General features: G+C 41.1%; 1 protein-coding gene, 1 long non-coding RNA gene and 1 other non-coding gene across 5 annotated transcripts in view; 1 reads left to right on the top strand and 2 right to left on the bottom strand.

The window, feature by feature from the left end:
• Positions 1–170: 170 nt before the first annotated feature.
• On the bottom strand, positions 171–1,871 carry LOC143305617 (uncharacterized). The gene is made up of 3 exons (XR_013062650.1): positions 1,739–1,871; positions 1,388–1,683; positions 171–1,078 (listed from the first exon to the last, which is right to left on the bottom strand). It is a non-coding gene; the product is annotated as an uncharacterized LOC143305617 (long non-coding RNA).
• A 638-nt stretch (positions 1,872–2,509) lies between these two features.
• LOC117606568 (uncharacterized) overlaps positions 2,510–22,724 on the bottom strand; it is a 31,333-nt gene continuing 11,118 nt past the window's right edge. Inside the window, exons 2-10 of one of the 3 annotated variants that reach the window (XM_076689535.1) lie at positions 5,984–6,064; positions 5,854–5,902; positions 5,698–5,788; positions 5,482–5,613; positions 5,152–5,351; positions 4,997–5,083; positions 2,933–4,924; positions 2,757–2,870; positions 2,510–2,689 (exon numbers count right to left, since the gene is read on the bottom strand). In XM_076689535.1, coding sequence (XP_076545650.1) covers positions 2,812–2,870; positions 2,933–4,924; positions 4,997–5,083; positions 5,152–5,351; positions 5,482–5,613; positions 5,698–5,788; positions 5,854–5,902; positions 5,984–6,064 — 2,691 coding nt within the window. In that variant the 3' untranslated portion in view covers positions 2,510–2,689; positions 2,757–2,811. Of the gene's footprint in view, positions 2,690–2,756; positions 2,871–2,932; positions 5,084–5,151; positions 5,352–5,481; positions 5,614–5,697; positions 5,789–5,853; positions 5,903–5,983; positions 6,065–6,661; positions 7,376–22,724 lie in introns of those variants that run through there. The other 2 variants (XM_034329142.2, XM_034329139.2) reach the window with 2 other exon arrangements.
• TRNAV-CAC (transfer RNA valine (anticodon CAC)) lies at positions 7,922–7,994 on the top strand. Its single transcript has one exon. It is a non-coding gene; the product is annotated as a tRNA-Val (tRNA).

The raw sequence follows: 22,724 nt of genomic DNA, 5'->3' as shown, positions 1-22,724 counted from the left end.
ATGATAAGCTTAATTCAATAACCGACGGAGAGGGTACACGCCGGGGGGTGTGGCCGGATGCCTGTTACCGAGAAACGGGTTTGGTCACCGGCTGTGTTTCTCTCGACGCTGATTCGTCGATCCTTGGAGCCACCCTCGGACCAAGCCGTGGAGCAGTTACCGCCCTCGCCGTCTCCACATTCATCCCCGTCCGTGTGCCAGCTCCGGTTCGTCGGGTGCGACCTCTCCCCAACAGCCATCAACCCGAATGAACGCTATCATTCGATGATGCCATCCCTCTCTCCTGGCTCTCGATTTTACGATCGATTCCGAGGCAGGCCGTTTCCGCTGGACAACCAGAGCCACGCTTCCAGGAAGCCTTCCGTTCGTGTTTACGCTTGACATCTCCTGCGGCTGTCTTGGTGTCGATCACAGCCTGTCTGTCGTACTTTAGTTTTTAAATAAACGTAACTAATCAGCTATTGACTGCGAATAATAGGTGTTACGACGAGATTTGAAGGGTTCGACGTTAGAACATCTAATAGAAAAGTCAATTATGTATAATTGCCTGTAATTGTAAAAACAAGGTGGAGAATTATCTTCTGTCTTGTCCAAATGTGCTTTGTCTTCGTAGTCTTCTTACAAATAATTCACGAAGATTTATACAAAAATAAAAATAATATTCGTTTGGGATTAAAAAGTGTCTCTGATGCTTTCACATAGAGTAGTGCGAGTGTGAGCCAGAGATCAGGGGATTAGAGAGCGTGAAATATGATTTATCTTCAGATAGAGAAATTACATGACTTAACACGACACGGGGCTGTTAGGACGCACGGTACACGCGAACCTGTGCGACACTTGTTTCGCACTTGTTCTCACGAAAGGGCCACGATGAGAAGTAGTCCTGTGTTCGACCCTGTTCCCTGTGTCTCATCCCGGGGGAATTCTCTTCCAGGGCAAGCGGAACATCGTATACCGTGCAACACCGAACCATCTATGGTGTGTGTTGAGAATACATTGGAACAGGCTCCCCATTGGCGTAAGGCGTTCCATGATTTCTCTTCGTTACATTCGCGTTATAATAAAATTAAATCCATATCTGTTTCATAAAAATTCACATAGAATTACAGAAATTTAAAATATAAAAATTGCTATAACTGCATCATAATATTGTTTAATTATTACGAAACAAATTATGTGCATAATTTAAGGTTATGTCATTTTATAAAAAAGAAAAGTCTGAATTTCTAATTAAACACTGAGGAATGTGGACATACATCAGACAAATAAAATAAGTAAAAGTAATAATAATGTTAATTCATTTAATTGAGTGTCGCACTGATCCATGGATGTTAATATTTCAACCTAACCTATAAAAAAGAATCTTCAGTATTAAATAGATGCTTACGTCAATGGTACGAATCGCAAACATACACAAATACATGGTGTTTCGTCTTTTATATCCACAGAGAAAACGTCAACCCCCCTTAGTGGTCTGATACATATGTCCTTGATTTGTCCGGAGAATAATATTCTCCTGGAAGGTTGATTAAATATTGGTTAGTGATCTCGGACACCCTTCGCCCCCGTTGCGATTCCACCCCATCGACTCGAAGACCCATAGGAATACAATTTAATATTTCTACGTCCAGGCAACAGTCGACTATTTTTCTTCCGATTCACACGTGTATACCACTATTAACCCTTGAAAAACGGAGTATGTAGACGTAACACACATATTATTCTATATTTTACTTACATCATCGAATCTGTTCTTTTCGAAAAATATCATAACGTTTCGTACGTTGGTCGTGTTCATAAACTCAATATGGCCGTAACGTGTCGTGTGCTGGTGTAATGAGACGTAAAATAGATTAACGTAGTAATTCACGTTAGCTCGCTGTAAAATGTTACTGGGCGCTGATTAAAATGGCTTGCGATTATTCGTTTGCTGATCTGCTCTTGCACGACGTTATTAAAGGCTAATCCTGTTTTATCGGGCATTTATGCGTCCGTTTATTTTCTCTTCGTTAATTTCGAACTCCCTGTATCGAAAATTGTAACTGAAAGGTGACCATGAAATGTCATTGCACTAGTATTAAAAGTTTTAAGTACACTTATTATATTCTTTCATGTTTCGTACTATCTATAATTCAGTTGTATGTTAATTGTTGGTTTTTAATATAAAGATGGCGCCACTTTTATAATTGGTGGGTACAGGTGCCTGAGAACGTGTAAGTAGAACAAGAATACACCTAGTATTAAAACGATATTTATAATAGTTTTATTCTGTATTTAATGTACAGTTAGTGCTAATATCTCTTCGAATAGATAAACTGGCAGTACTTCGGAGTTTCTGAGGTAAGTTAGATCAGTTTTTATTTCAAAAATAGCACAAATGACGTATATAATCAAACATTAAAAATACCGAAAGGTATTAGAAAAGAGAAAACTAAGATGCGATGAAAAATCCAATTTTAATACTGGAAATTGTATAAAGATAACATTGATATCAAATATCCGAGTAATTTATAAATGTAACGAAAAATAATAGCTTAATTCGACTATATTTAACGTATGAAGATTAAATCATTACGTTCTTCTATATTCTGTAACAAACATAGCCTTATCAAAACAAAATTTAATATAAATAAACTTCCATAGACGATTTCTGTTTGTTTACATCTTGCATTTTTATAAATATAAAAACCTAAAGAACGGAAAAATAAATATTTCAATTAATCATATATCATAGTACAATAAATAATTTCACGTACCTCGCTGAAATAAGATAGAAAAAATATAATATACATTTCAAGAGACTCAAGAAATTCACTTCTTATAGAAAATTGTGTGATTTCTAACGCAGCCGTCGTTCACGTGTTGATATTCTAAAATAAGAAACAACTATAATTACAATTAGTTAAATTAAAAAAAAAATTTCAAACCGTACCGTGATTCGATCGATAATGCAGATCGTCCCAATTGACTGTACTTCGTCTGGACAGTTTAACTTTGTCCCCTTGCAAATTGTTCACAACTGTATCACACTTGGTGTTTCTTACTTCCATGAGGTTTTGTTTTGGAACGTGAACTTCGCACACGTTCGAAGGGTCTTTGACGTACCATAGATTCGACTGAAATTCCGGTCGACACAAGATCACTTTCCTTGCCAGAGGAGATTCATCGTAAGAAGCCAAATTTTCTTGTTTACCGTATACTGCCTTACTCTGCTCGCACGTGGGTACAAATATCACCTTTTGTGAGGATTCCTTAGGGCAGGATACCACGCGGTATCCAACATTGGGATTGACTACCTCTACCTTATCGACAGAGGTAACACGTTTGTTGCTCTGCATGTATATAGGTATCTTTTGTGCCCTGGAATTGTTCTCAACAGCCAAGTACTTGATTGGCTGTTCTTCGATTACCACGGCATTCCTTCCTGTACACTGATTGCTGGTAAAATTCGTTTGCAACTCGCGTTCCTCCATGGGCAATATCTGCAGATTTTGCACGCCCTTTAGTATACCAATGTCGGATACATCGTCCTGATAAAAATGCCTAGGGTGCACGGTCCTGTGCTTCTCCTTTTGACAAGAGACATTATCACTTGAGCATTCCTGGACGCTGTTGGGATCTACAACCACGTAACAAACGTGCTGATCGTTATGGCACTTCTGATTGGAATGAAGATGCTGCTGGACTCTTCTCAGCAACACTTTCTCGCAAACGACAGGTTTCTGATGCACCTCTGCGTTTTGCATCTGCGATGGATTCGACTCCTGACTGCAATAGTAGGAGCCATCGGAACCTTCCGAGCAACGATGACACTGCTGACAATTTCTGCGCGTTGGGCAAGGATTCTTCATCGATTTCTCCTGGTCCACAGAAACGCTCCTCCTCATCACGCAGACGTTAGAGTTGTCGGCACTTCGGTCGGTAATTAAATTGTTCAGATACAGACAATGACCTATGTTACGAGAATCCTTCTTCGTGAACATTATAGTCTTCTGTACTGAAGGATTCATATTCTTCTTTCCCAGGAATATTTCATTGGTCTTCAACTTTTGAGGCTGTTGCTTGGCGTCCACTGGCTGCTCGCGGAAACTCTTGAAACATACTTCGTCTCTGAGCAGACTCGGTGATGCCATTACACAAGTCTGCACGTCTGCGGGGTCGAACATTGCTGTCGTTTCCAGTTTCTTGCTGTTCCTATTCGATTCCGTGTCTAATGTCTGTGGGGAGAAGAGGGCGCTCTGCTTTGGGGCCACATCCAGCAGTATCTCTTGAGGCTTTTTATTGATATGCATCGACGGGTCGAATAAATTCAAACGATTGTTATTATTTGCAGCATTGTTACATCGTCGCAGTATAGCGGGAATGTGTTTCAAATTCTTCACCTGATGTGATACTTTTAGGTTCCCTCTTCCAGGGTGTTTCTTTGCTCCATGCTTCACAAACTGCGTTTGTACGCGTTGAATCTTACGCTTCAAATGTTTTTTGGTAATTAAATCGTTTGGCAACTGTGCTTCCTTCGGTATGAAAAGGGGGGATTCCATTTTCTCCTTCAACCTTTCCATCTTGTTTACATGCATAGAAGCAGCAGCCTTAAAATTGCTGTCCCTCTTGCAATAATTTCCTTCGTAAAAATCGCGATTATTTATAGTTATATCCGTCAAATTGCTCTTTAAATTGTTCATTTCGTTCAGTGACTCTGGTTCAACATTCTCGACTCCTGAGCTTGATTTATTTAGTAAGGACAGATCGAATAATAGGTTAGGAGGAGCCTCGTTCTTCCTGCCATTCAAATCAAAATGTTTCTCTGGAATTACAAATATATTTTCACTTTCTGGCAAGCTTTCCCTTTTGTCCTTTCTGTGACGTAATTGACGATCTGGCTTCTCCACGGCCACAGATCCAAGGTCTGAGTCTTGAACATAACCTAAAGAGCAATATTCAACGTCCGATGGGTTATCTTTACTAGAAGAGGCTATTACTTCGTTTAAAACTGTACCACGTTTAATCGTGTCTCCTAAATATTGACTACGGAACGATTCGGCGTACATGCTTCTCAATTTCTTCTTTGTTGCTATTAACGGGTCTGAAACAAAAGTTCCAATAACAACGGAAGTAATGGTGAACGGGATAAATACAGAGAAAGATAAGTACCTGTTACGAACTGAGGTAAATTCTTTCCCTCGAAATTCTCCGCAGAAACAGTACTACATAATTCTTCATACTTTTTAATTGCAGAGTCGGGAAATTTTTCAATATTAACTGAATTTTTATTTTTAGGTTTTAGAAGAAAATTGAATACTCTTGGAGGATTCACATTTTCTATGCATCTGATTTTTGGGCGTTGCTTTTTTCTGTAAAAATATATGGATCCTTTGTTTTTATTTTATTTTATTTTTTTATCAGTAGTTCTATACATGTATTTGATCGATTCGTGTCTGTGACAGGTTTGAGAAGATTCAATGAAAATTACCTGAGACTTACCCATCCACTTTACCCAAAACAGGACTTAATCTCTTATCACCAGGAGGAGTTGGATGTAAAATATTTTTTACAGCAGAATCAAATAAAGGATTTTTTGAAACTCCCTTGGTACCATTTTCAATTGTAATAGGTCTGCAAAATAAAATAAAGTACGGGATAAATAACTTCTAATGATAGTTCAAGTTGAAACTAATTGTTTAAAATATTTTTGCTTACTCTAATTCGGAATCACAATTATTTAAAAGTTTATAAACATTCCCCTGTAGGCGCGCATTGTTTATATCGTTTAAAGGCTCTTTAGTTTGAGCTGTAAATTGTTACAAATTAACTAGATAATTTTGTTATTAAATAAAATCAACCATAAATACGTACATTTTTTTATTATTTTACCTGCTGCACCATTCCTATATATGCCAACTAACTAAAACAAAAAAAAATATATCATTTTTAAATATTATTTAATATTTGGAAGCATTTTATAAAGATAATGCTTTGTGTTTACAGCTTTTGGTAGAATTCTGTTGGACACCTTTTTTGAATTTCCCACCTTGCCCGATTTCCCATCAATCTTCGTTTGTTGGTTCTGGAAAATTGCGTTAGCAAATAATAATTGCAAAAGGAGACTAAAATGTGAGTTAAAATTTATTTTCCGATATACATATTGTTCTCGTATGTCTGCGAAACGATGTAAAAGCTTTATGAAACTACTCTGCCAAAATTTGCCCGTCACCTGACGGTTCTGCTGAAAAATTACATTTAGAACATCACTATTTAACAAACATCAGGTTGTGATTTAACGACAAAGATTCACAAAATTTAATTTTTAATAAGAAAATACAACACATATTTTCATTTTTGTATCAAGTTTGGCAGACGTGCACCTAGCCTCAATTTCGAATTATATATTAAATAAAAGGTTTCCTGTACTCATTAAATAGATTCTTAAAAAAAATTATTGTTAACATTTATTTAGAGTGCAACAATTTTTATAAAAATAATAATCTCAGTATTTTCAATAACTTGTCGAACATAACCAAAAGCATAGCAAGATTCCAAAATGATATCGCTCTGTCAGATGTAATATATTCGCATAATGTTCTAAAATGAAAGAAAAATTTATGATTTCTAGAAAGAAGTTATAATTAATGTTTAATAAGAGAGATGTCCAGTGTATTGATACCCTTTTCGATTTTAATAGCCTCCGCTGCAATTCTTTCAGATCCTTTTTACATTTCTTCTTCTTCCTTCGTACTTTTCGTTCTTCGCCAGTAGGTTTTCTTTGTTCTTCTTCGGAACTGTCACTGGCTGCTTTGTCACGTATCACTTTACCCATTTCGCAATACTGGGAAGAGTCAAGTTACGTTTCGAACACGAGACCGACCAGCGTCCTCAACGTTTGTTTACTTTTCCATACCTCGCTTCTTATGGTGGCACAAATAAGTATCACGTGTTGTGACAATACCGACACACTGTGTCCTATTCTAAAGACGATAAATGTGTTGTTACATTCCATTAATGACTGGTATCATTGCAACAGGTAGTAAACACTGCTTCTCTGTTAATTGTGCGAACACAGAAACTTGCACTTAACCTATTAATACTCAAAGCTGTACATATTTGCTGTTCTTCTGGATACAAATGTTTCTTTTTAATATCTATTTAGTATTATAAATTATTTTTCTCTTAATGTTGTGGACCTAGAAAAGCGAGTTGGTCGCTGTGTGCCACAATGTTTAATCGAATGATCGGACATTTAGCGTTGACAATTATTTGTGTACGTTAAGTAGTATGGAAAACATAAATTACTAGTAATTAGAAGTATTTATTTCGAACATGGGTATCTGACAAGCATAAGATGTGAAGTAATACTACAGTCAAATCAGTGTTTAATGTTAAAATTAAGTTGCTTGCAAATAAATTGTAACTAATGTGTGAACATGTGGAACAAATTTAAAATTATTATTACAATTAAATATGATAATTATTCTTTGTAATGTATTGAGAAATAAATTAAGTTTATGCGTATATAAACACTCAATTGATCATGCGCGTGGAAGCCATCTTAGTTTCGTTTGATTTAGTTCCGGAGTGGACGTATTGCCGAGTGCGGAGCTATTTTGTGAAAAACGTAGTAGTTTTTGGGTTTTAATCGTGATAGTGGTTGTCGTAATGTGAATATTAAGGTATTTGAAGACAGTGATAGTGATAATTAGAACTAATTATGATTACTTTGCCGAAAATTCATACTTCGAGATGAAGGGGTAAGTGCACTCTATTTTAGAACATTTACATTTGCATAACAATGTTATAAGGAACTACTCTTTATTGCTATTAATAAGAACTCAATACATGTTGGTATTTTAATTATATGCACTTTAATAAATATAATAACTAAAACGTGTGCCATATTTTCTCATTTGAAGAAAAACATGTCACAGTTGTTTCCGTAGTGTAGTGGTTATCACGTGTGCTTCACACGCACAAGGTCCCCGGTTCGATCCCGGGCGGAAACAGTTTTTTTGTCTGTGTATTTTACTTCATTTTTATTATACTTTGCTTTTTGAATAACATATACAATATATAAATATAAGTATTAGCTTCGTAATTATAATAACTTAGAAAATAATTAATAATATCTTTGTGCGCCATCTAATCGTTCACTTGCCATATACTATTGTAGAAAAGTGCATTATCGACAGGAGATAATTGATTATGCAATGTAGAAAAATGAAATTTTATGCAATATATAGAAAATAAAATTGTTCACATTATTTGCATAGGATTCATAATTTATTTTTTGTTTTTATTGAAAAAGAATTAGCTCTGCAGGTAAGTGCAGTTGCACATGCACGTTATTAGTGGAATTACCAGTAGGTGGCGCACGATTGCATTGTGGCGACCGATGTCGATAAGGAAGATTAGTCAAGATTATTCTCACCGCCACCTTTGTTGAACTATGTTTATTATTCATTTGTTACATTTAAAAACAAATTGGAATTAATTTTATGAATGTTCATTCTTCCAAAAGCCTTTAAACCCAAAGGACGTGTATATCATTATGTTAACAATTTCAAATATATTATTACAATTTAAACGCAATTCATTTAATTTAAATGTGGGATAAGCCCCCATATTCTGTGCATTAATAACTTGCTTCAAGTAAATGATGAAAATTGGGTGTTGAACTGCACTGTACAAAATTATTCTTGACTTAAAAGTTGCGAAAGAAATACATATTTATTATAAATACCATATTTTCACAGATCTAATTAATAATTAGAAAATTAATTATAAATACAACAGTATTTATAATATTGTAGAATTGCAAAGTGAATAGTGTTACTAAAATTCACATCAACCAAATGTGCACCTGCGAGCAAGAATGGGTTTCTTTGGTTATGGGAATAAATCTAGGGTTCATTCTTGTTGTTTATGCAAGAGGGCAGCAGGGTCGAACTTCCCCCTAACCAAGGAAGCTATCCTTGCCCGCGGCTTATATTTGAATAAGTATTATCAAAAATAAGAACAAGTTGAATTGATTCTACAAATATTTCTAAACAACTCTGTATCAGTAATTAAAATAGACAACCTAAGAAATAAATGAATAATTGAAGCTAACATTCTCCAGTGCTTGAGAGCACGTTGCATTACGTCATAGCTGTGCTGGTCAGCATGACCCTTCCTATGGCACATAAATGTCTGTATTCTTCAGAAATTTATGGCAGCGTATCTTGAACGCTTGTACACGTAAGCTCTGGTTTATAGGTTCGGGTTTTCGTATCGTTCACTGACCCTTTCTCACAGGGTCAAGTTAGGTAGGCTGCTAGATCACTATTGAGAATTCTCTTCATTTACAAATTTCTTGGAGCCATTGTTTCTGTATAATATAGAAGTAATGTTTTCGAAACGGGTTATTAAGCGACGTGAATTCCAAATGGTGGGGAAAGGAAAAGAAAGAGAAACGCGTAGCGGACAAGGGAGAATGAGAGGGAGAACGCACGCAATGGGGGTTTATGTAACTCGGGCATTAGTGACTGTGACGTCACGACGCCGCGACGCGATGCAACGGTTGCACACGGTCGATAGTGCAGTCAACTACTGCATTATACGCAGTCGACCCCACAGATTCATCAGTTACATGTAGTCAAGATCACTAGCAGTCCAAAACATACTTTCTAGCCACTGTGAAGATCTAAATCACCATGGATCTAATATTAGCCTTTGTGGTTTAGAAATTCTACCTGTAGTGTTCAGCAACTGCAGAGTTGATACCAGTTGCCTACTTCAGCAGCATTAATTTGTTTTTCTTTAAAAAATCTTGAAACCAACAACTGAGGATAAAATAAATAGACACAAAAGTAGAATTACAACCCACCCTAACAAACTGGAAGAATAAATATCAATCATAGACAGAGTCAGACGACTACCGAGGATTCATCCCAGTGCAGTGATTTATAACAAAATTGCTTCCACACATCAAAAACTAATTTTTTTGTGTGTAGACAGATGGTGGTCAATAAATAACAGTAATCTTGAAACGATGATCTTGAAAATCGCAAAGCAGGGCACATAATAGTTCCAGAAAATCCAAAACAGTATCGTTTAGTTACATAATCTTTATACGTGTATTTTGATCCCAGCCCGCTTACGTAATCTTTCATTTCACCCTAACCTCCGAGAAGGCTCCACCTAAGGTTCCCACAGAATCATCCTGTAAGCATCAAGGGAAGAAAGAGAGAGGCAAACAAGAGAGGCCAGAGCTCACGCAACGTCTTGGGGAACGCAAAAGATGATCCACGGGGAACTTAACCTAACCGCGGACTAGACGAGAGTATCTAACTGATGGATCTGCCGTCAATTAGACCGGCGAAACAAAACGAGCGGAGAGGAAGGAGGAAACACGATGAGAATGTATCAATCAGCACAATTTAATGCGTGAGAGGCAACAGAACCATGGAACGCGGGACAGAGACACCGCGGCGGTAGGAAATAAAGACGATAGCAAATGAGAGAGATGACAGAGGAATGAATGCAGCGACAAAGAGGCCACCAGATCAAGAGAGAAGAGGAGAAAGACAAAAGCAGATGCGGAATCCGTGGGATCAAGGGAGGGACCAAAGGAATAGAGGCAACGTTGCGAATAGACAGGGACGAAGAACAAGGGGACGATATTAATGGAACGAGATAGAGATTGCAGAGGAATACAGGGTGTTCCAAGTAATTAGGTTCTTCTAAAACATTTTGAACATCTCTACTTGCAAAACTGACACATGCATCACCTGATGTTTTATATGACACCATTTTATTTTGTCTAATGGAATTGTTTTCCATCCACTATTATCTTGGAGTTATACCTTGGTCCACCATGTATGAGGCACCCTGTATTTGCAGAACCTGTGGGACCAAGATCAAGAGAAGGAACAAAGACAGAGTTATGCTCGGAGGATAAAGAAGATCAGAGAGGAAGCAGAATGCTGTAAATGCAAAATTTGCTTGATCAAGAGAGACGGAGGGGAAAGATAAAGCAGAAAATAGAATGAATATAGAAAATTAATAGTTCGTAGCAAGGGAAAGAGAGAGGAAGAGGAGAGACTAAAGGCCTTGAACTGCTGTGGCGGTCGGCATTGCAACTTTCCGCTCTATGGGTCTCTCCCTTGCTCTCCTGTTTCATTTCTCTCTCCAAAGCGTCTCTCCCTCGCTTGGATAAGCTCGCGAGCCATCTTTCTTCGATCGACGATTCGAACACGATGCTCTCTTTCCTCGAACGTCTACTCCATGTTCCGGTAATAATTATTTATTTTATTGCTTACGACCCGCCGTCGTGGCAGGAAGTCATCATCGATTCATATTCCGTCGGGCAATGTTGTTTTGCCTGTGGGCCAATTATCGAATGTATTTTTCCTTTTGCATCATCGATAACCAGTTCCTAGATAAGGCTAATAGTTTTGATAGACTTGAAGTGTGCCAGGACATCTATGAGTATTTGTAGGTTATCCAGGCAATCCTTTCGTTTGCCATAGAAGTGGTGGAATGGTGGTCTAGGGAATTTTACTGGGACTTGTTATGGAAAAGTATCTAGAAAATGGCTACATATAAATTACTCTCTCAGGCACTAATGAAACTGTTTGGATAAGCATGTATAACTTTAACAGGGTCAGATCTGACCCCACTTGGTACTCAAATTTTGAGTCATCCTGTATACAAGAAATTTTCATTAAACATAAACAAACAATTCGATCGGGGACCGTTAAGCAGGTCCAACAGGTATAGACGAATAACTATATTCAAGCTCGGTGCCCCCGCGGGAGTGAACGAGCCATCAGAGATCCGGCACCTTGAACTTTTATCACGTGCACGAACAGCCGCGATAATAAGAGGCGGGAATTGTTGTTTGCATAAGCTCGAGCGCGTAATCGAATACCAGGAAACAATGCTGCGCGTGCGAAAAATCGTGTTTCTGAGTCAACGATCGGGGCACCTCGGGTTTCTTCTACTCGATTTCACGCCTTCGAATACGAGAGACAGAAATAATCCGACTGACATTGGATACCGTTTTTATTTCTCTTTGTACGTGGCGAGATGTGTATCACTATTCTATCTGTCACGTAGACAAGGTTTAAAGACTGAAGGTACCCAAAAGTCTGCACTTTTGAAACACAAAAACATCCGCAGACTGTTACGTTTGTGGGACACGGGTTCAGCGTACAGCCGTGGCTGGATCAACAGCCAGAATTCATTAACACTCGGCAGGCTGAACAAAGAATGAGTCAAAGTGAAAACACCAGTCTGCTCGAGAGAATTTTCAGTATTTTGTTACGCGTCGAGGCTGCACGCGTTGCAACGATATTGCGATCAGTTTCTATTGTTGGCCCGTTATCAGGAATATTTGCCAAAGGCTGGCCCATAACCACCCCACCCCAGGGCATCTCACGATACCGGCTAATCGAAGTGAGTCAGATAGCCTCTGTATACTACGGAATATTTCAAGTTCAACGACGAGATGGAATTAGAATAACCATGGTAACAGTAGCCGACCGGATAGAGGCCACGTTCGCGGGACTGTTAACCCTCCGAGCGCGGCGGACGCGTGTTGAGTGTCCTAAGAAAGTCATCCGGCTGAACTGTGCACTCATGGCCAACAGATTTCACAATTATAGATTGTAGACTTTGCTCGTTGCGTAAGATTTGGGTTAGGCCAGTAAATTCCCTGCAGACTGGTACACGAAGTTTAGGTTAGGTACCCCTTAAGTCACGTTCTCTGCCCGCCATATTGGGAAACGACACGAATAACCAATACAGCGTGCACGATCGAGGTTAGAAGTTTAATTTCAACAGAATATTTCAAGTTCAAGTTGATCGACTTCTTCTCGTTCCGTAGTAGAAGTAATCGATTAGCCACGTGCCAAAGTCTCACACGAGGGATACGGGCACGAGTTATGGAAAGTAGTGGCGAACGATCGGTTTCACCCTTAATCGGTCAGTTGTACGCACGCAATCCGCAACCTTCCAGCCGTTTATTTTCGTTCGACCTCTTTCCTCCTTTGCTCTAGCACCCATCGAGACCGTTTTCTCGAGCTCACGAGCAACGCGGACCGTCCGTATACATATTGTACATATGTACGCGCGAGGCATTAGCGTCATCGTACGAAATGTCAGGGTTGAATCGCTGGTAATAACCCGGTTCTTTAACCGCGCTACTATGCAGATTCATGTGCACGTACGCGACCAGGGTCGATCCTGTTATCGGTGTCATTAACGACCACGTCGGCTTCGACGTCTCCGGGCGGGCATATCGATCGCCGGCGACGAGGATCATCGTCAAGGGACTGCGCTCTGAGAAAGGTAGCAAAATGGGTTCTGTTTAAAATTACAGCACCCTGTCTGGTACTCATCTAATTTAACTTAATCCATTTTGTACTCCCTGTCAATATTCTTTCAAATTGGTAATTGCTAATTGGACAAATTGAGGTTAGGTACAGAACTGATAATACTTAATGTCATTAGATTACTAAGTAAGTTTAGATTAAGTATTCCTTAAGTACAAAAGTTGCTTATGGTACTATTGAAAATTCAATTATATTTTCGGTGGTGCACCTCGGAACTTGAATGACAAAATTATTCCTTATTTGCAGGCGGAATTTATTTATTCAAGCTTCATTTATTCGAACGAAATTTCATTGTATCCGTCATTCAGGTTTCATTATTTTAATTATCCACGATCGAGTTAATTTCCTAAATAAAATAGTGAAGTTCTATTATTGGTAACCAACCCAACCTCATAGCACTACAGCTTAACTACCTACCCCAAGCAATTATGTATTATGTTCTACACATAAATGAAGTTACAATGAACTCAAAAGCTATCGAAGGATGGATATTAACCTTTCGATGTAATGGCCTCACCACACGTGGTGTTAATTGACGTCAACGCAGCTCGAATGCAGCCGCGACGTGTCCGCTCTTCAGCTTTGATCTTCGGATATCGATTTCACGGCTATTAGTCCCTCCAAACAGGTGAACTTTACTGAAAGTCGATACTATTGTTAACATATCAAAGTGCTAACACAGATGCCAAAATAAGCATAGGAAAGTCTTTAAAAAATTAATTTCTAATTAACACAGTGTCATATCTCTATTGTCCAGTTAATTCAGCTCCATCCTAATCTCTAAAATTGAAACTAAAGTCTCAAGTCTAAAGTCTAGTCTACATAGCCTAACTTGGGAAATTCTCAAAACATTCAGCGTAAGCTCGAAACTCTCCTAAACCTCTTCAGGATCGATTTTGTCAGGCTTCTAATCTCATCTGACTCTGAGGATTCATCCGTGAAAGCTTTGATTGACAATGTTCGTTTCGCCTAATGTACGAAATCGCGTTTCCGTCTCCGTTCTCTATGCCGTCACTCCATTATCTCGGCCCGTCTATCCACGGCCTCCACCTTTTCTCCTCTTCTCTGCTAATCAGACGTATCGCGGCTATATTTGCCCGCTCGAAGTGTGCAAGGTTCACCGAGGTTACGAGCAAGCACAAACGCAACCAGATTACATGTGCAACGCTTTTTATCCCCCTTTTGCTCATTCGCATCGGCGGGATGCTGTTGGTTCAGGTAATTAAGCGTATCTCCTATCGTCGATGGAATTTTTTTCAATGTTCCACTTGTTTCGATGATTTTCCTGGAACTGACGATTCCCTGTACTCCGAGCAACATCATGATTTCGTAAGAGCTGTTACGGAAACGAAAGGGTTGAAGGAAGATCAGGTTTGAAAAAAAAAAGGCAGAATTTAATTTTTGTGCAGAGGGTTGGACGTTTTTAATTAGGAAAAATGAGAAATTTCTAATTGTTTATAAAATTCCTGATAAGTTGATGCCTTTAACGATGAGGGAAATGTAAGTCGGCTGGCAAAGGCCAAAGCCAGTGTAAAAGGGGTGGTTATCGAGCGGTGTCTCCGCACAAAGCGTCTCCTCCTCGTACGCATACAGATCCGACTAAATCAATACGTACGACTGTCGACGTGCTTGCAAGGTACACGTCTCTCTTTCTCTCTGTATATTTAGACGCTCGAAGGCAGCTCGAAAAAACTATTGGAATATCCGATTTCGCCGGTAGCGAGCCACTGAAACGGATTGAGACTGCGTTTCCGACAAAACACCGAGCGCCAAAGGATTTCCTGCCGAAAGTTTTGCCTTTCATGAATCTTGCTGGATTCTTCTATCATTAAGCAAAAATTCTGTGAACTTGATTTTTCATTCCTTTGTCTTTTTAGGATCGAATGCCCTAATTGGTCTGCGGATGTAATTACAGATTAAAAATTTTCATTTAGATCAAAAAAGTTAAAATTTTTTATTGTTGCTATGTAAGAAGGTGGAAGTAGAAAATCTGAGTAGGATCAGCCACAGTTTGCTGTATTTCCTGGATCATCTACTTCGTTGTAGATTGGGACGCAAACAGTAGGTAGTCAGACACTGCAGTCCTCTACTACTGGGCCACTCTACCCGTGTCTCACTACCCTACTAACTACTGCCAACAGCCATAGATCTTCATATTCCTCTAAAATCATGAAAGGATCATTCGTTCATCCACTCGTTCAATGATCATTCCCAACAATTGTCGCAGAGTAGATCGAAAATAGGTCTCGCGACGTACGAAGGGTAAACAGAGTCGGGCCAGGAGCTTTCAGCGATTGGAACACGTAGAAAGCCGTTCGAACTTGCAACGAGGTTGGTAAGCCCGGCCAGCTGTGGCCCAGCTTGCTTGCTTGCTTGCATCGGGTCGATCAATAAACGTGGACGACGGTAGAGCAGTTGGCCGAGCGCTCGGCGCCGCGACGCCTCATGGTACCGGTCTAAATTTCGGCCGCTGCACCGGTGCCACTGTGTCGCCAGGCTTGCTGCTTTTGCTTTACCCGATCCTCTTTCCCTTTCTGGCACGCCGTTCAACCCGGACGCGCTTTCGTTCCTGGACGCGTTGCGACGCCACGCTCGACCGACTTTGCGCCACATACCCCAATCCTGGGCTCCTGGCCGCGTCGCGGGACTCCAGCTTTAATTGGAATTTCTTTTACATCTCAAACGATCTCTGATCTCGTTTTGAGGCCCCCCCCTGGGTTAGAAAGATTTTTCAAAAGACAATTTGTAATTATTCATTTTTGACCGATGGCTGAATTTTCATTGTATATGCTTTGTGTCTAATTTTTTAGTAATAATTTTTTGAAACAATATTTTGATTAGACAGAACAACTGAGTTATTATGTTATGCAAATGATACGATCGCAAAGGTGGCATTCAGTTTCGCGGATATGTATTATTTTATCCAGTAGAGCAGGAATAGAGTATGATGGGGAAATAGCCGATTGGAGAATGCAAATGTGTCGTGCAGCTGTGACATTCCCGACCTAGGCCCTAATTTCACGAGGGTAAAAGGTCTGGATCGGTCGAAGATACCCTTAAGACAATTTCCATTATAGGGTGACAGTGAGGGGGTGTATATCAAGAATTATTTTCAATTTATTAGAAAAATAATTAAACGATTACTTTGCAAATTAAGTAAAAAGTACTAACGCTGGAAGTTATTATCGAAGTGTACTAGTTTGAACTTTGAAAGCTCGCGCTACAGACAAAGGGTTAACATTGACCGAGGCCCCACTGAAACGTGCGTCGACGCCACTGCGAATGCGAGCGGCAACGTTGGCCTGGCGTTGACTGATTGGTCGAGAGGGAGAGTATTCGGTGGTGGGGGTCGGCGAGCAAGTGGCGCGGGACGAAAGAGGGAACAAGGAAAGCTCTATCGATCGTTAAAGTCTGTAGGCCGTCTGCCTCTGGACAAGATCATAATACCCGAGAAAGACGGAAAGGAACAGGGGATTGATGCATAGTACATTAATAAAATTCATTCCTTCGACAGTTAAAACAAACGTGCCGTTAGGGATTTTTAAGTGTTTGTTAGATTTGTTGACAATTCAATTGTTGAAATCCTAAAACGACGTCCTGAAGTTAGGGGAAGTCTAGGAAAGGAAAAGGGTGAACCGTGAACTCGTTTGTTCGCTGAAGAGTTGAAGGACAATCGTGGCGCCTGTTTAGTGACTCGAATTACTTCCTTCGATCCAGCTTTTTACTAATAGGAAGACCCTCCTCTGTCGAACTTTCCTTCTTGCTGGAAAGGTCAGCACTCGGTGTTGCGTCGCTTGTTTTCGCCATTGCTAGGGTGACGACTGAACTTGGGGCGTTGATGGATTGGTCGGATAATTTTGGGGCAAAAGAGGTTATGGCAATGGGGTGGTCGATTCGTGTCTGAAATGATGGGAGTTATTGCGAGTATCTGAACCGACTAGACGGGAACAATTATTTGGTTCGTTATTTTTAATTGAACATGGGCCAATTTTTTTTTAATAAAAACACTTTTGTTATAATGTCTACAAATATAAATATTCATTCGAAGTTTCTAATTCAGTGAATCGATTTCGTATACTCGAAGCTGACGACAGCGGAACGTAAGATATTAGGGAAAGGTCACGAACCACGATCGATTTCGTATTTTTAAATGCTTTCGTACGATCCGAACAGGCAATGTAAGTGCACTTACTTCAAACGGCACTGGGCGGTCATTATGAATTGTTCAGCGACCTGTGAACAACACTTTTATTTCTGGCTTGTTTAGGAATAATCGGTTTGCATAGGTGGCGGGAAATGACGTCAACCGTTGGGTGACGATGCATCATATTATACATTTAGTACACCTGTTTATTTCTGCGTTCATTCAATTATTAAGTACATGCTGTGTTTAATAATAAAAGTTATTTATAATCGTAGGAACATTGCATTAAAAATAATTAGAAAAAGACTAGTTATTAATATTAATTGTTACTTTTAAGCGAATAAGGTTATACGTTGTTATATTTCCACTGACAATGGCTTACAAGAAATTGAATAACGATCACAAACGAGAGTTCGTTGGAATTCGACGTGATTTAACGAGAACGTTCGTTCGTCGTGCGTGTTATCGACCGCTCGATAAGAGCAGCTACAATGATAAGGTGTCAATGTCACGGTTGTGCAGATTTATCGGACTGTCCACATTGTAGTCGCGTCCACGTTCGCTTCAGAATCGCTGATTAACATTAAAATTCCAACAAATGCTTCAATTTTTTTGCTCTAACGTGGAGTAGGTTTGAAAGGTCTTAAAGTTTGTCACTGCAGCCAGGCAAGGGTACTAGAAATCCTCGAAGGGGCTTCGTTCGTGGAAACCTAATTATTCCTCGTCTCGCTTCTTCACCTTTGCGTAACTGTTCGCGAAACCGCGCGCTTGCAGAAACAGTAGAACTACCTTGCACAGTAAAAGGATTGATCGATCCTAGTGAAAGTGATGTAAAGCTTTTATGTAAAACTAAGATGATCATAAATGACTACCGAGATCCTATTTTTATCAGAAGCACAGTCACAGAGATTCCTGCAACTCCCCCAAACATCCTCGTCCCCTTTTCGAACCCCAATAAAACACACCACCCACCAATTCAACTGACCTCACCCTACTGTATCACCTCCCAAATCGATAATCATCGATTCGCAAACCTAACCCACCAAAGGGACCTCTCTATGGTGAAATTACACTCTATCTCTGACAGAGTCTCAAACGCTAATCACTTTTCAGTTTTGAGAAATTTAACTTTGAAGATTCCCACCCTAAAGTGGACTATAGTCAAAATTAAATTTCTCATGAAATTAGGACAGCGCACGAAATTCCATAATCTGTACGAGGTGCATTTCGGAACAGGTGAAAGGAAAAGTTGAAATTGTTTGGGCGGTGTTATCAGGCGGTCCGGTTGTTAGCCCGACGAAAAAGGGTGTCAGGAACGGGGCGAAGGGGGCTTGTACGAGTACCCGGCGACCCAGCACACGATGGCCGTGTGTGTCAGCCGTGACATTGACCCTGGCATTGATCCCGCGACACCGCACAGCCTCGTGTGCAGGCCGTGCCGCGTGCGGTGCGTACGCAGTTGCGGTCCCGTTTCAAGCGGAGGCCCAGCCGGAGAGATCGGGTGACGAGGGACGCGAGAGAGCACAGCCTCGTCTCTCGGCTATAATGGAGAGGGAGGCGTGGGGTAGAGGGGAGCACCGGCGACCTTGGAGCGACCCCAACCAAGGTCGCAGACGCAGACGCCCCTTCCTTCTCGCCTTCCTCGATTTCCCTCCACTGCCCTCGCTGGAAGACCGCGCCCTCACCTCCTCCTTTCGTATGGCTATGACTCCCTCCCCCTCTGTTCGGTACACCCGTGGATTCCACGGGTCCCTGCCATCGAGTTTGGCTCTTCCTTATCGTTCGCGACTCCACCAACACACCTATGCCCCACGACTTTCGTCCTTGTTCGACGCTGCGGTTGTTGTCCAACCCGGGGCTGGCTCGATTGGACGGTTGCCGGGGATTCTAGGTCTCCGAGACTAGTCTGCAGAATGGTTTAAAGGACTGAGACGGTGTTAAACGTGTTCCTCGTCCTGTGACATTTAACGCTATGTCTGACGCCATGCTTTGTTGCCTTTAATAGGTCCGATATCGTGTCTTGAGGCCTTTAAGGCCAACTCTGACATCACTATACCAGTATAGTGTACGAAATAAATAAATATTACTGGGAGATCGTTTAATTTGGGAGGGCAAACATTTTAGAGAGGACTGCCAGTCATTTTTTAAATTTAAACAAACATTTTATGAATGAAAATAAGCAATTTTGTAATGGTATCCTTCACGCGTGCAACGTGATGGACGACGATATTTTCACGGACACCGAATGCACCAAGTAGTGACTCACTGTTTGTTTGAACGCATTTGCGGATGTAAACACTGTGCAAATAAAAGGGTGCAGTATATATTTGGACAGGGTTAGGTTAGATTAATTTTTTGTACAAGATGATAAATTCACCTTTCCTTTTTGCAAACTTCCTAACTTAATTGAAGGCGTGTCCCTGATGAATGCTATGGGACACTGGTAGCCCATGTTGCATGGGAGGTGTTAATCATTTAATGTGCACATAAATGTTCTGCATTCAGCTAAACTTGCCTACTGTAATTAACCAATACATACGTAGACATGGGTCTTCTGAGTCACTGAGTGAGTCATAAAATATTCGCGTTCCTATTTGTTGATTTAGTTCCAGAAATTATCACCGGACTTCCTTGAGAATATTTCCGAAGGTTGGAACCGAATTTCAGGAAAATTCGTTTAGAAATCGATGAAGTTTAAACGTCCCGCAAGATTTATCACCCGGTTCTGACGGGGCTCGTTAATCAAGGAACGGTTTGTGGACTCAGCGTGGCTGCTTTACCTCAAGATGCAGCTTATTCGCAAAAATAACGCACCCTCGAGCGTTTTGCGGCGTATTTTTAGGCGGCACGACCGAAAATGCCGCGCCGTTCTTACGAAAAATCCGGTTATTTGTATCTTCCTCGGGCAAAGAAGCATACCGACCGCGATACCGGGTCCTTTCTATTCGTTCTTCATCGCCCGAGCTACGGACGTCTTCGTTCCTCGTTCTTTCTTCAGACGCCCGCTTGTCACGCCCCGCGTCCTTTCTTTCTCGCCGCGACTTTTTGCGTCGCGGCACATTTCCCTTTGCCGCCAGCCGCATAACTGAAACACTTCGCATCGCGAACGATATTTTACACGCGGCCAAAAGAAACCCCCTAAACTCCATCGCGGTTATACTAACACGTGCTGTTGTTATGCATTTTTTAATTTTTCATTTTTCTCAGTTGTACTTTGATTCAACAGCAGGGAGAAGTGTTAGCGACGTTCTTGAAATATTTAAGAGAGGCACAAATGATTTTGTATCGAGATTTGGTATATTTAGAATTTAGGGGATTTGATCAGTTTAATGGGTGTCTAGGGACTTTTTCTTTTGAAGATTGAATTTAGCTCTAGGTGTGGCGTTCTCTTGGGTATTTCGTGTACTCAGACGTCTCTAATAAAAAGAATCAATAGCAGTAGCCAAACCAATAGAACGAGGTCATAGAAGAGGTGACAGACCTTGAGTGTTTGTCACCTTGTTCTTTACATCGATGTCTTTTATATTTCTTCTTCTTCACATCTGGGGATATTTTTATAACCTTAAATCCTAGGGTAATTTCTACGTTTTCTAGGGATTCCTATATTTTCAGAAAAAGAATAGAATGAAACATGTCGGTCCTCCAGTATCTACCACCTAATTCACCGAATCTAGGGCAATTCGAGAACCCTGCTGATTCTCGTGCCCTGGCGTCGTATCTCCACACCAAGGAGGGAACAAAGTTAGCGATCGCAATATCGTCGCGCTCCCCAACTTCCGCCACCCGTCCTCTGGGACTTCAAGGTCAGCCCAAAGCCTTCAACGAATCAGCACGCCGGATGCAAGCGTGTTGCAGCGACGATTTCGCGGTTTATTGGCAACGTTGCCCCGTTAGTCTCGTTGAACCCGCTACACGCGTGTCCCTAGGCGGCGTAAGCAACAGTCGTCGGCACGCTTTTATTCGCGGCCGTGTTTATTCGAGGCGGGGTCGTTGGATCAGCCGAAGGACGGCCGAGGAACCGTCCGAGGCACGCATCAGAAAACCAGACCGTTTCTGATGATTTATGTAAACAAGGTTGAGAACCTCGCGGGAGGTCTGACGCGCGTGGGCCGCATCGACGACGCTTGAACCGTCGGCTAACAACCCCGTCTCCTCTTAAGGACTTCCACCCTGTCCCTCCTCCTTCCGCCATATCTAACCACCGCCTACACCACCTGCCAGTCTCCTTCTTACGGTACTCGGTATAGAATTTTATCGGCCTATGGCCTTGTCGGGGATAGTCTCGAAGAGAAAAGAAGCTGCGATAACTGGAAGAACCCTTCCGATACTGGAAGCCTGTGTTTTTCTTGGACGCTCCTTTGGGACTCGACTGTAATATCTTGCTTCTATAGCGTCCTTTCAGGATATACATAGGTTCCAATAATTTGGTTTAGTAGATATCATTATATCCTTCATTATACCGTAATAAGTTAGAGTTTTGTTCTTAATATAACCAGGCCATTTTGAGACGTCCACATCTTTAAGCCTGTCCCTGCATTGTCTCCTTGGTCCCCTAAGGAATTTATTCTTAGTAAATAACAGAATGGCCTTTGATTCTTATAACGTTGCCCTCAATACACGAAGGATCTATTGTTGAGTACGACAAGTGCCCCAAGACTTAGACATTAGGGTACTGTCCAATATTCCCCTTCAGACTGTGTAGCAGCCTTGGCAGCAGGGTAATCTGGCGTGACCGGTGCTGCCGAATATGGCAGCTACGTCATCATTGTCCGACCGATAAATCATGGCCAACAACGTGTGCAAGGCTCCCAGCGAATCGTCGAACGACGTAGAACGATGGGAAAGTCCGTGTCTACGGGGTCGGAGTGGCGGTGTACGCACCGGGATTTCCCCTTTCGGCGTCTACGTGGCCTCGAGCCGGTATTCGGGGATGGTTCGAGTTGCTCGACAGGGTAGGCACACCCGTTTCTATGACAACAGACGCGTAAAAACCTCATTGATACGAGGAGATGTACGAACAGGAACTTGCTCCTTCCTTCCACCGTTTCGCACATACGTTTCGCAGAAAAATGTCGTTCGATCTCTATCTGTCTGCCTGTTTCTTTGTCGCACTCAAGGGACGAAGCACTCTGAACAGTTTCTGCGACTGTGAAACATTGTGTACGTCGTTGCGGCCTGGTAATCAGGGGATGCGACTATGTCGAACGACTATG

The sequence above is a fragment of the Osmia lignaria genome, chromosome 8, assembly GCF_051020975.1.
Source record: "Osmia lignaria lignaria isolate PbOS001 chromosome 8, iyOsmLign1, whole genome shotgun sequence".
In the NCBI taxonomy this organism is placed as follows: Eukaryota; Metazoa; Arthropoda; class Insecta; order Hymenoptera; family Megachilidae; genus Osmia; species Osmia lignaria.
Note: the sequence above shows the minus strand (reverse complement) of the source record. Positions and strands in the feature narration are given on the sequence as shown.